Here is a 14,338-nt window from a genome sequence, read left to right on the forward strand (position 1 = left end):
TGAGATGCTGCCATCAGAATGGCTATAATAAGAAAGGAATTCGAAAAGTTTGGCATGTGTGTGGAGAAACTGGAACCTTCATACATTGCAGGTGGGAAAGTAAAATGGTACAGCCACTTTGATGAACAATTGGCTGTTCCTCAAAAGGTTAGACATTAAGTTACCATTTTTTTTAAGTCGTTCAGTTGTGTCTGACTCTTTGTGACCCCATGGACTGTAACCTACTAGGCTTCTCTGTCCATGGGATTCTCCAGGCAAGAATACTGGAGTGGATTGCCATTTCCTTCTCCAGGGGCCATTTCTAGCAATTATACTTCTAGGTACATATCCAAGAAACATGAAAACGTATGTCCAAACAAAAACTTTCACCAAAATGCTCATGAAAGCCTTGTTTATCATAGCCCAGTGTTGGAAATAACCCAAATGTCCATCAGCTGATGAATGGGTAGAATGATATATTTATGGAATGCAATATTATATGACCATAAAAAATTTTAACTATCCCTGCATTTTACAACATGGATGAACCTTGAAAATGTTATGCTAAGTAAAAGAAACCAATAATGAAAAATCACATATTGTATGATCCCATTTATATGAAATGTTCAGAGTAGGTAAATCTGTAGATTTAGAAAGTAGACCTAGTAGTTGTTTAGGGCTGGGAGTTGTGGGAGGATGGCATAGGGAGTTAAAGCTAATGGGTATGGGGTTTCTTTTGGGGGAAGGAAAACAAATTATTTTGCAGTGATGGTTACATCCTGTGAATGTACAAAAATAATCAGATTGTATAATTTCAGTGGGTGAACTGTATGTGGATTATAACTTAAGCTATTAAGACACACATATACTATGGAATTCCAGTTGTTTAAAATGTTCTCTAGCAGATTCATTCCAATACCATTCAGTGCATTTCTTGATGTACTAGTATCATGTTGTAATTCCAGTATTTTAAAACTTCACTGAAGAAAAAGTGCTATAGATTGATTATATTCTGTTTTCAAAAGGGTTTAAAAAATCCAAAAGGATTTACAAAGGAAAATTACAAATCTAAAACTAAAAATCAAAGGCACTTCTTTCAACTCGGAAAGTATAACATTAGACAAAGGAAGACCGCAGAATGGGGAAATGAGACTTTATTGTTTAAATACAATTTTTCTTCACTTAAAGCTCCTTTTCTAGCACAGATGAAAAGGAGTCTGATTCCATCTCCACCAGAGCTTCTGGCCTCAAGAACACTTTCTCCATTCCTCTGAATGAGACTGCATTTTGTGCTTCTGTAGCACACCCGGTAGAATGTGACGCCCAAGGATAGGTGATCATAGTGACCCCCAGCCCCTTTCCTGTTTGTGTGTGTTCGGTGAAGAACCCAGAGGTTTTACTGTCTCCTTTGAGGTCAACCAGCTTCCACTGGTCCTTTGGAAAGTAACAAGGTTACTCTACTCATTCCTGCCCCAGCCCACAAACTGCTGGGAACTTCATGAAATAACAGTAACTGGTGGGAGTAAACTGGAAGCTTGTCACAGGATCCTTGTGTGTTATGATTGCTTAAATCCAACTTTAGTCTTGGTGCTGAGAAAATGGTTCAGATGTGATTAATAACAGTTGCAAACTTGTGAATGGACCTGAAGTCCACTGTAGCTTCAAAACTGACATTTTTGAGCTTTCCCAGTCTTTGTGATTGTTACTGGTTTCATTATCCGTTTATTTGGCCAACACAAATTGCTGCTGCTGCTAAGTCACTTCAGTTGTATCCGACTCTGTGTGACCCCATAGACGGCAGCCCACCAGGCTTCCCCGTCCCTGGGATTCTCCAGGCAAGAACACTAGAGTGGGTTGCCATTTCCTTCTCCAGTGCGTGAAAGTGAAAAGTGAAAGTGAAGTCGCTCAGTTGTGTCCGACTCTTAGCGACCCCATGGACTGCGGCCCACCAGGCTCCTCCGTCCATGCGATTTTCCAGGCAAGAGTCCTGGAGTGGGGTACCTTCTCCGAACACAAATTGAGGCCTTACCAATGACTGACTCTTATAGTAGAGTGGAAAGTTACAATAAAGAATAACTCTTTGCCTAGTGGGGAGGTTGGACAGATTCTGTGATGTTTGATAAATAGATTAATAGCCAGAGAGTGTTGGAACCTAGAGGTGGGAGATACAGTTTCTACTGAGGAAATGGTTTGAAGAAGAGGTAACATTTAATCTGGGTTTTGAAGGATGAGTAGGAGTTTGCTGGGCCACAAAGTAGCAGAGACCTGTAGGAAAGACATGTCAGACAGAGGGAGCAGCAAGCATGTGAAAATGCTCTGCAATATGAAGGGGTATTGCTTGCCCAAGGGTGAAGCTGTGGTTAGAAAGAAATGGGACAGGCTGGAGATGAAAGATAAGTGTCAGGTCCATGAATAGCAAGTAAAGGACTTTAAACAGCATCCAGTGAGCAGTAGACAGCCAGCACAGTCTCTATTCAGAGGAACAATGACATTAGGTTGCTTTTCAGGAAATTACATCTGTTGGCAGTGGAGACTTTTGATTACTTTCTGCTGTTCACCAAACACGAATATTTGGGGGAAAATGTCATGATTCCCAAAGAGAAGCAGAACTATGTCCTACACTTGTCTTGCTGTGTCCATCCTTAATTTATAACCTTACTATGTACATTTTGTGTTCCCAAAGTTCTTTTCTAAGTCATTCATTTAGAACTTGGAACACTAGTTCCAATGGGGGACAAGTCTTACGTGACCTGTGGCACATCTGAGTTAGTGTCAGTCTTACTGTAGAACCCAGTCTCTGGTCGGGGAGGGGTGTCGTCTGGGCTTAGCTTGGCACCTGGCATGGGGCATTTGATAACAGCATGTGGAATGAATAAGAAATCAATTCAGAATTCTAACTAGCCACATTAGGAGCTGACCTTCCATTTCTAGGCTAGCAAAGGACCTTGGCTTCTTGCCATCACCCTCAGGATGGCAAGTGAGATGGGGGGCCAGGAGCCTTGGCAAGAATTAAAGCATAGCTAGGACTTGGCGGGGAAGCAGGGCTAGAGGCAGCTGTGCAGACAGCTGCAGTGCAGCCGAGATTGTCCTTGGACTTCTTACTGCCTTTGCTCTCTTGGCTCCCATCCTTCCTTCCTCCCCACTCCCAGAGTTAGCGACCACTCCTTTGCTGTCCTGCCCTCCAAAAGGACTAACATTATCTCATTCCCTCACCTCAGTGCTTTCATTTCTCCCAACTCCCAACCTATCTTGAGCCACAGGCAGGATGCTTGGGAGGAGATGTGAGCCAATAATTAGTGCATAGATTTCCATCTTTAGGCAGGGTTGGGATCCAAAGCTACTTGGTAAGCTGGTTGAGGGTGGAGTGGGGTCAGGGAGGCAAGGAAGAGATGATGGTAGTAACTAACATTGGTGAAGTGCACGCTGTACACCAGGCCTGTGCCAAATGCATTACGTGCAGTATTTCACACTCTCATGCCATGACTAATAGGTATTATTGTGCCCATTTTGCAGAGTAGGAGACTGAGACTCGATATTGAATACTTACATAACTTGCCTGTGAGTGAAGTTGCTCAGTCATGTCTGATTCTTTGTGACCCCATGGACTGTAGCCTGCCAGGCTCCTCCATCCATGGGATTTTCCATGCAAGGATACTGGAGTGGGTTTCCATTTCCTTCTCTATGGGTTCTTCCTGACCCAGGGATCAAACCTGGGTGTCCGACACTGCAGGCAGACTCTTTACCATCTGAGCCACCAGGGAAGCCCAAATAACTTGCATAGTGAGTTGCCATTTGAACATCAGGTCTTTCTGTCTCTGGAGGCTCCTATTACTGTTGGAATTGTATGGGTCTCAATCCTGGAACTCTTGATTTTGAGCTCTTCCTGCTGAAGAAGTGTGTAGAGCAAGGAGCTGGCTGCTTGTCCCACTCAAGCCTGGGTACCGAAGCTTTCAGAGCCATGTTTCAACACTTTCACATTCCAAGTTTTCTCCCACCCTCCTGACAGTAAACCCAGCAATACTGGGTGTTAGCCATGCAAAAGAAATACTAATTACAATCATTTATACATAATTACTACATAGTGCAGTGATGATTACACGTATCAGTGCCTGTGTTGGAGTAACTTTAGTCTCCCACTTTATTTGGTTAGACTAAATTCTCTTCATGTATTGCCAGCTTTCCTGGTTCATTGATCACATATGTCATCTTAAACTTGTAGCTCATAAAAGTGGGGAGGATCTTGAATGGGAGCTGCTATTATATCTGACTCCGTGGGACCCTGTGGACTGCAGCCTGCCAAGCTCCTCTGTCTGGATTCTGTAGGCAAGTGTACTTAGAATGGATTGCCATGCCCTCCTCCAGGGAATCTTCTCAACCAAGTGATTGAACCCGGGTCTCCTGCACTGCAGGCAGATTCTATCGCTCAGCCAATGGGAGGCACAGTGGTAAAGGGAGCTTGGTTGTGAAGGGGCTTGATTCCCAGGTGAAGGCATTAAGAGGGCATCCTGTGGGCACTCGGGAGCCTGGGAGTCATTGGAGGAGGGAAGCAGTGTGGCCAAGGTCAGGGTTTAAATGAGGTTGGTTTGGAGACATTGGGCAGATTAAGATGGCAGAGATTGGTGCCTGGAGATTAGTTATTGAAATGTAAGAAATAAAGCACTCTTCTCAATGTAGACACCTGTGGTAAAGAAACCACCTGCCAGTGCAGGAGATGTAAGATACGTGGGTTTGATCCCTGGGTTGGGAAGATGCCGTGGAGGAGTGGCAACCCACTCCAGTATTCTTGCCTGGAGAATCCTATGGACAGAGGAGCCGGGCAGGCTACAGTCCATAGGGTCACACAGGGTAGGGTATAACTGAAACGACTGAACATCAAGTGTGAGTTTGTAATCCTGAGTCTACCACTTAGGAGCTCTGACCTCAGATAAGTGCCTGGTGACACTTTCCATTCCTAGATTTTTCACTGATTTTTAGATCTTTTCTAATCTAAAAATTTCGTAATTTCTAGACAACAAGAATGGTTATGCAAAGGATAGATTGTGAGAGAGATTGCAAATGAATCAAAACCTCCAAGATACTCAGATAAGTGCTGGAGGTTCCTTTCTATGTTTATAGATTATTTCATTACTGTAGGGTTTTTTTGCTTGCTTGTTCTTAGGTTTGTCTGGGTTTTGTTTTTAGAATTGAGAGCAGAAGTGATAGGCAAGAAGACATTTTATCCCTAGCAAATGTAGGAAAATAGATCCATTTGTTTAGAGTAGTCCCAGTTTTAGCTCTTTTCTATTCTGCTGCCTCCCAACAAGACCCAGGGGAAAGGATGTGGCCAGGTGTTTAATTTTGCAGGATTTCTTGGGTACACTTTGCCCAAGTAAGGCCCCTATTTATTGAAAAAAGACCTCCTGGAGAGCTGTAATAGTTAAAGTACTGCTGGCTGCTGTAACTAATAAACTCCTAACTCTCAGTGGTTTAATGCAATGGAATGTCCTTCTCACTCTCAGTTTTGGCAACAGGGAAGGGTGGAGATGACAGTGAGTCAAGTAGTTGTTCAGGGACCCCAGCTCACAGAAACTCCATCCTCAACACATGACTTCTAAGGTCTTACTTGGTGTAAACATCTAACTAGTAAGCGGAGGAGGCAAGAGGGAGAATGGAAAATTGCTTGGGAGAGGTTTGGGAGCAGGCCTGAGTGTGACATATATTACTCTGCCCACACTCCATTGGCCAGAATTCTGTTATATTACTACAGAAAATTGCAAAGGCATCTGAGAGATGTTGCCTAGCTGTGTGTCTTGGGGAGAAAGGAGATGAGTTTGGGGAGCAGCTGTTTTAGAATAGTAATAGCACTGTTTAGTCCTAGAATTCAGGGTTGCTATTTCCTTCTCCAGGGGATCTTCCTAACCCAGGGATTGAACCTGGATCTCCTGCATTGCAGGCAGACACTTTACCAGCTGAGCCACCAGGGAAGCCTGCCCTCGAATTCACAGTTAGGTCCAATTTCTTGGAATTTCAAGTCAACAAAGACCTTCTAAAATTCTTATGATCTCTTCTTTAGTTATATTCAGGCAAAGTGGCTTAAAAAGACTCATACTTCACACAGTCTTTCTTGACAATGCATAGCATCCCCCCAAAAAATTTGGTAGATACTAATGGTAGTAATTTGCATTCCAGTACTATTTTGTTCCTATGAAACTCTGGTTCAGGTTTCACTTTACCCCATATTTTAGTCAATTTTTCTTGACCTCAGAAGGTTTATTAACTTTTCCTGCTTTTGCCAAGGCAACTCTTGGCAAAGAGAAATCTCTAAAAATGGCATCTGTAACAGGTTCCTAGTCAAGGTTAAATTGATCTCATGCTTAGGTTCAAAAGCAGTTGCTATGTTAGATAAAAAGTGCACACACCTTCAACCAGGGTATGTAGTCAAACCAGAAAGTGATCAAGGAAACCACAAAGAAAAACACTATAGAGCCAAATGAAAAGGGACACAAAGTAGGTAATTTTGTGACCATAGTTGCCTGTTGCAGCTGTGCAAACCCAGCTACATGAGATGATGATGTAATCTCTTGTTGCAAAGAATAAAGTGATTTCCCATGAGATTAAGCCTGAACTTTCCAACCCTGTGTTGAAGGTCTAGACTGCGTCTCTGCTCTCTCCCAAACTCCAGGATAGTTATTAGACTTGAATTTCTGACTTGAATGATGTATAGAGTAAGCTGAATTTTGCAACCCTTTAAAAATGTTACCTTTAATGTTTATCACAGTCCAGTAAAAAATAAACTGCCCATTGGTGTATTTCCTGACATTAGGATGATCTGATACCTTTTGTTGCAGTATTCTCAGTATTGTGGCCCTTGAAGAGTTATTAAACCAGCTGTTGCATGTGTCAGTATGAAACAGAACCTCTCTATCCCACAGTTGGGATTTGAGGTTTTTTTTTTTTTAATTGCAGATATACATAGATTTCTTCGTATTTTATACGAAGTTTGTATTTTATAACCATTAAACCATCATTGAGAGGCTATCATGAGCTGCATATTGTGTTACAAAGAGTTCTCTCAGAACATTAGTATCATTCCTGGATGTCTCAGCAATGTTTCTTTAAGGAATATACTCTTTAGTCTTTTAAGAACTGGATTCCACAGAATGTGTGCTCAGTTCAGTTCAGTCGCTCAGTCATGTCTGACTCTTTGCCACCCCATGAATTGCAGCACGCCAGGCCTCCCTGTCCATCGCCAACTCCTGGAGTTCACTCAGACTCACGTCCATTGAGTCAGTGATGCCATCCAGCCATCTCATCCTCGGTCGTCCCCTTCTCCTCCTGCCCCCAATCCCTCTCAGCATCAGAGTCTTTTCCAATGAGTCAACTCTTCGCATGAGGTGGCCAAAGTACTGGAGTTTCAGCTTTAGCATCATTCCCTCCAAAGAAATCCCAGGGCTGATCTCCGAATGTCTTTAATTCACCTTCTCAAAAACTCACGATAGCCAAGCATTAGGTAGCATGACAATGAACCACATATGTGCCTAGTTCGGGTCTTCCTGTAGGTTTTAAATCTCTTAGTGAGCACACCCCATGAGGGAAAGACCTGGGGTCTTTGTGTCTCCGTGCCCAGCTCCAGGTTGGGACATCATGCATGCCCAATAAATATTTGTTGAGTATGTGAAAGAACACGTGAGCAGCCTTACTTGAAATAGGTCACAGTGTGTTTTAGATTTAGAATGTAAGAGTTTAGTAGACACCGAATCATTCCTTTCATATAAGAAACACATGTACTTTTGCTTACCTTCAATGAAGAAGGAAATGGCAACCCATTCCAGTACCCGTGCCTGGAAAATCCCATGAACGAAGGAGCCTGGTAGGCTACAGTTCATGGGGTCGCAAAGAGTTGAACACAACTGAGTGACTTCACTTTCCTTTTCCTTTCAATATCATTGATGTTTTTTGTAATTGAGGATTATCCAAGATTAAAATTTTCTTCCGATTTTTAGTTGTTTCTTACCAGATATATATATATTAGGCAAGCTGTACACATCTGTTGACTTGATCTCTTTATGTGAGGTTTATGTCCAGAGGTGGCCAGAAAAGAAGTAAAGCTTATTTTAGTCTTTGGCAGCTGGTGTACGGAAAAGTTGAAACTAAAGTAACTTGCACTTCCTTAGCAGAAAGGGACATGCTCAGTATACCAAATGAATGTGAATATGCAAGTTTCCACTTACCAAATTCTAGCAACACATGTTGTCCCACTGGCTTCTCACCAGTGTTGGATGGAAGGTCAGGTTTTCAAGATTTCCATTTTATTAAGGGGAAAACTGAGACTGTGATCAAGGGACTTTCCAGGAGCTCATAGCTAAATGTATGTTTTATCTGTTAAAACCTAGACAGCCTCCTCAAATTCGTTGCACTTTCCTCATGATAACACTGCTGACTGCTATAAGTTTTTTATGGTGTTTTATTCATCTATGTGATACTCATGATTTTTAAGAAATAAAAGATTTCTATATACCTATAGTTATAAATTTATTTTAATACTACCTGCATATGGTGATGTTTTAAAAGTACAAATCAGATCATTTCAGTCTTCACCTAAAAAATGTGATGTACTTCTAAGTATACTGTACTTAGGAAAAATCCAGACAGCTTACCTGGGCCTGAATGTTGCTTACACCTTGGCTATCAGGCCATGTGTTTCTCCTTCCACTCACTCTGCTTAGCCAGACTGGCTTTTAATATACTAAGCCCACTCTTGCCTCCAGGCCTTCTTACTTACTGTTCAGTCCACCTGAAATTTGTCTGCAGTTCCTCTTTGGCTGATGCTTTTATGTCATCTCATTTTCTCCCCAGGTGTTACCTCCCCAAGGCAGCCTTCTGATCAGCTGATTTAAATGCTACCTGCATGGGTTACTCCTGTGCTTGTCTTCCCAGGGCTTATGTGATCTGAAATTTTCCTCTCATTTATTTACTTGTTTATAATATGTTCTTCCTACTTCCCCCCACACTTCACTTGTTCCAAGAAGAGAAGTTCTAAAGGGCAGATTCTTTTGTCTGTCTGCTCCAGTCCTGCCTTCCCTGGGCCTAGAACAGTGTGCCACACATGGCAAGCACTTGATAAATAATTGCTGCATCAATACATATCTGAATATTAGTTCATCCTAGTCAGCTCCCATATCTCCAGTTTTTTAAATCTTGTTGTTTTCTTTTTGTTTTTTTCACCAAATCTTCAGATGTGATTCTCTCTCTCTCTTTTTTTTTTTTACTGGAAGATAATTGCTTTTCAATATTGTGTTGGTTTCTGCCATCAACATGAATCAGCCGCAGGTATACATATTTCCCTCCCCTCTTGAACCTCCCTCCCATCTCCCACCCCACCCCACCCCTCTAGGTTGTCACTGGTTTGTGCTCCCTGTGTTATGCACCAAATTCCTACTGGCTATCTATTTCACATATGGTGTTGGATGTTTCCATGTTACTCTCTCAGTTCGCCCTACCTTCGCCCTCCCACACTGTGTCTGCAACTCTCTTCTCTGTGTCTGCGTCTCCGTGGTAGTTGTGGGTACATTTTATGCAGGAGATGTGGAATAATACCAAAGTTTATTTTTTTGTTGTTATATAAAATTATGCCACAGCCCCAGAAATGTCTTTAGATGAGTACGAAGATAATCTGTTACCAGATAGAGAGGGCAGACTGTTCTAGTTGCAGCTTTGGGGGCTCACAGGTGGGAAACTTGTGTGGGATTCCGCTGGGAGGGGAGTTGCCTCAAATGAATGACCACCTCCTTTTCTCTGCAGTTGCTCCTGAGGATGTTGTATGTACGCATAAATGAAACTTGGATCCAGTGTGTCTTACACTTGACCATCTCTCAGCAGATACCCACTTCTTTTTTCCTTTCCCACCTAGTGTTGATATTCTCCCATTGTGTTTAGATAGTGTTTATTGGGGTTTTTGGTTTTTTTTGATCTGTTGTTTTTGCTTTGTGCTGTGATGACACATACCGAAGTTGGACTTTATTGTGGTAGGCTTTGCCCTCTGGCTGCGTGTCTGTGTGCATATCTCCAGGGAAGGCTTCACACCTGTTTGAGGCTCAGACTTTTCTTCTATAAAAACGGTTGAATGAATACATGACCTGTCTCTGCAGAACAGGACAGTTGGGGAACAATATATCTCAGAAGGTTCATAAATATAAAATACCATCATCATAACTTTAAAGCATGTTATCAATTCATATTTCAAAAAATATTTATATTTAATATGTTGGAGGACAATAGTGGTTTTTAATAAGATTGCAAGTGAATAATATGCTTGACTCATAGCTATTTTGCTAAACTTCTCATCTGATTCTAATAAATACAGAAAATGTCCTCAGTTTAATGCAGAATACAAGATAAGCAGGTGACGGGCATTTCTGCAATGTGAATTCAATGTTATCTTTTATTGTTGTGTACTGTAAATTGTGTATGGAACTGGGGTGATGTTTACATGAAAAAAAAAAAGCACAGCTGCCTTGATCTGGAAAATATCCCAAATATTTTAAAGCACTATGGCTTTTTATTTTTTAATTTGTTGTGAAACATGTTGATAGACGTCACAATGGAGGGTTTTTTTGGTCTTTTAATTAAGATCTGTCATTATAATGCTTTTTTTTTTACAACTTCATGTAACAGAAAAGATTTCTGCCAATAAGTGTGGTTCTACAAAGGATAAATAAAGTATTTAAGACTTTAAAAATCTAAACATGTATAGAAGAGGAGTTGGTGGATCCATCATTACTAAAAATAATACAGCTCTTAGATATAGAAGACAAAATGGGTACCTCCTTAAACAAGGACTTGTAATTTATGATTTTTTTGGTAGGATATCTGTTATTTTTTTCTGCTGCTGCTGCTAAGTCGCTTCAGTCGTGTTCGACTCTGTGCGACCCCATAGATGGCAGCCCACCAGGCTCCCCCGTCCCTGGGATTCTCCAGGCAAGAACACTGGAGTGGGTTGCCATTTCCTTCTCCAATGCATGAAAGTGAAAAGTGAAAGTGAATTGCTCAGTCGTGTCCGACTCTTAGCGACCCCATGGACTGTAGCCTACCAGGCTCCTCCGTCCATGCGATTTTCCAGTCAAGAGTACTGGAGTGGGGTGCTATTGCCTTCTCTGTATTTTTTTCTACTTTGACTAATTAGGAACATGGGACCTGATACAATGGTACTTTGTTCCATTTGAAAAATTTTAAAGTATTAGAGAAAGTAGTTGATCTAGAATGCTGTGAATGTAATTAGTATAAATAAATACTTACATGCAAAGTGTGGAGAACCATTTATAGAGAACTTATTATGCACAAGGCTCTGTGCTAGCTTCTCACATATTTTGTCACATTTAGGCCTCACTGACATCTATGCAATTGCTGCCATTGTTTCTCTATAACAGTTGAAAAAACTGGTGTTCATGGGCTTGCCCGAAGTAACACCCCCAGTGAGTGACCAAGCTAGGCTTTGGAGTCAGTCAGCTGGACTGCAGAGCCAGTGCTCTCAGCCCCACCCCACAGCTCCACATCAGTCTGTCCACAGGTATTAAATAGGAGATAGGTCCAAACATATTGACAAGGCCTGCTCTCCAGAGTAAATTATTCAGCCTCCAATATACATTCTAAGTAGAAAAATAAGGTGGAGAACAGTGCATGTTATATACTACATCTGTCTTTTTTAAAAAAAATTATAGCTGTCTTTGTATATTTTCTTTGGAAAATCTTTAAGGTTATTTCAGGGATTAGTCTGGGGCCCCGTGGGATCCCAGTGACAAGGAGACTTAAGTTTTACTGGATATCCTTTGGGTTCCTTTTGAATTGTCAGCACTGTTGTTGGTTGACAAACTTGGGATTTCCCAAAGTGAGATTCAAACCTGGTCCCCTGGTCTGCTTGACAAAGAAGGCAAGGAGAGCCTAAAAATAGAGACAGACAGCACCAGACTTGTAGGTGGCAGGGTTAATATGCAAGGAACTTACATATGATGCTTGCCTTGGGCAGCTGAAAGACGAGGAAAATCTTGCCAGAACCTTGAGTTTATATAGATGCTTTAACTGGGTTCAGTTACATATTCAGTCCAGGTAGTCTCAATAACACACTGCTATCTCAAGGCCGAGTGCTGGAAGATGGTTCCCACTGTGGGAACGGTGGGCAGAACATACAGGCCAAAGATGGGGCCAGCTTGGGTTAGCTGACAGTCATGTCCAGTCAATGACCTTTTTCAACAACTACGTGTGACTACTATTTAAAACTCCATTTTAAAATGACACTGTTACAAACTGGTAAGAAAATTAATGTATGTTAAGAATTTTGTTCATTTGAAATCTGCTTTTCAGGCATCCTATCTGTTTATTTTGTATCACAAGCTATGGGATGTTAACTCTACCCAATAGAACGTGTTGATCCAGGGAACTCAGATGCCAGGCCTGACTGTACCACTTAGGTCATCATCGTCAGGCCTCAGTTTTCTAAACTGAAACATGAGAAGAGTGAACAAGTTGCCTTCCAACCTGAAAAACCAATAATTTCAAGATAAGCCATAAAAAACCCACTTTTTAAGAAGATTAAATTCATGGTTAAAATTAAGTGCATTCATGAAAGGAGTGCCATCTTGGTTTTCAATGGGCCAGGAGGCACTACTCTTTTGTGGCTGCTCTGAGCATTGCCTCTTGGTGGCAGTACTGAAGAACTGGGGTGAAAGTTTCCAAGAACAGGCAATTCTTAGTGTAAAACCAGAATATCCTGTCATAACCACTGTAGCAACATTTCTCCATCTGTCAATACATAGTGGTGTCAAGGCCAAATATAGGCTGAATTCAAGACTAATTATTGGACACTTTCAAAGCATCTTTTGTTACTTTGTGGAAATCTATTAAGCATAGGTTCTTCATAATTTACTATAATCTTTGATTGCATGAATGACAACAGAGTTTGGCAAAGCTTTTGGTAAAGGGCCATATAGTAAAAATTGTTTGATTTGTGGGCTCTAGCTTCTCTGTTGTAACCACTCAGCTCTGCTGTCACAATACAAAAGCAGAAGTAAATAAAACGTAAATGAATGGGCAAGGCTGTGTTCCAGTAAAACTTGTTTACGAAGAAGGGCATTGGGCCAGATTTGGCCCATGACTTATAGTTTGCTTACCCCTGAATTGTAGAAAACAAACCCTTGTCCCAACGTTCTCTTTGCGCTGTGTCCTGAGATAAATTACCTTGTTGCCTCTCCACTAATTCCTGAGTATAAGAATAAATGCCTCCATTCCACAATACCATACCTTCATTAATTCCCTTATGAATAAACCCTAGTTGGCAAATGCTGCAATTCTACCACGTCACCCTGATGCCAACCCTATTTTAGTTTTACAAGTTGCCTTCCTTATTTCTTTTCACTCTGAACTGAAATTTCCTGAAGATAAACAGTTATGGTTGCTTCTCTTGCATTCCTTTGTATTACCATTTTTACATGATTTCAACCTTTACCCCCAAAATGTTTGGGTCACATATCTTTTATACCTAGGGAATTGTGGTCAGCATTGTTTCAAATCTGCAGGATATAATTGGTTAACCTTTTGCTAAACATATTCTTTCCTCTCTTAAGTGAAGCTCACCACATTTAACAAGCCACTCTCTTCAAAGACCAAGAAAGTCTGGAGGAAGAGTTAATCTTGGCAAATTATTTGCAAAGATAGATGTTGGTCTCTGAACTCAGTGCATCCCTGGAGAGACCTCTGCCTTAGCCAGGAGAATTGGGAAGCAGCCTTGGTGTGTAGCAATACCTGGCTCCCATCCTAGACAATTCCCTCCCAGCCTCAGTCCAGCTCACATCTTTGTCTTTTCCCCTGAAGCACCTCCTAGTTTCCATCCTTTCTTTTCTCCCATTATTTCCAAATTCTAAAACTTCACCTGCCATGGACAAACTTGATGTTGGCAAAGTTCTTCACTGGGATGCACGAAGGCTCACAGATTATTGAGATTTACTACATGCTTTAAATTCACTGCTTTTCCTATTCAGCAATTTAGTTGTAGCCCTGGATAAAGGTGATTTGTGTGATCCATCTTGCTTTATGTCTCGCTTAACTTTCTGTCTTTTTCATGACAGGTTGCTGAATGCTATAAAGCCAGGACTTGTTAAAAAGATCAATAGATTGCCTACCCCCATTGCAGGATTGGTGAGTATCCAGAATTGAGATTTATCTTCCAATATTCCTTTGCTCTAACCTAAGGGTCATGACAATGCCATTTATTACAGTTCTTTCCTGCAGTATATATTCCACATGAATGAGAATGCATTGAAGCCATTAAACTGTGAGGTCACTTAAAAATGAAAGATTGCAGTTATGCCTAAATGGCATCTTAATCTTT

At 41.3% G+C, this 14,338-nt stretch overlaps 1 protein-coding gene across 21 annotated transcripts in view; it reads left to right on the top strand.

The window, feature by feature from the left end:
• LIMCH1 (LIM and calponin homology domains 1) overlaps positions 1 to 14,338 on the top strand; it is a 356,942-nt gene that overhangs the window by 157,847 nt on the left and 184,757 nt on the right. For all 21 annotated transcript variants that reach the window (XM_040238066.1, XM_040238069.1, XM_040238063.1 and 18 more), the window contains exon 3: positions 14,076 to 14,145. In XM_040238066.1, the coding sequence (XP_040094000.1) occupies positions 14,076 to 14,145 (70 nt within the window). The remainder of the gene's footprint in view (positions 1 to 14,075; positions 14,146 to 14,338) is intronic.

This window comes from Oryx dammah, unplaced genomic scaffold (assembly GCF_014754425.2).
Source record: "Oryx dammah isolate SB20612 unplaced genomic scaffold, SCBI_Odam_1.1 HiC_scaffold_3, whole genome shotgun sequence".
NCBI classification, from domain to species: Eukaryota; Metazoa; Chordata; class Mammalia; order Artiodactyla; family Bovidae; genus Oryx; species Oryx dammah.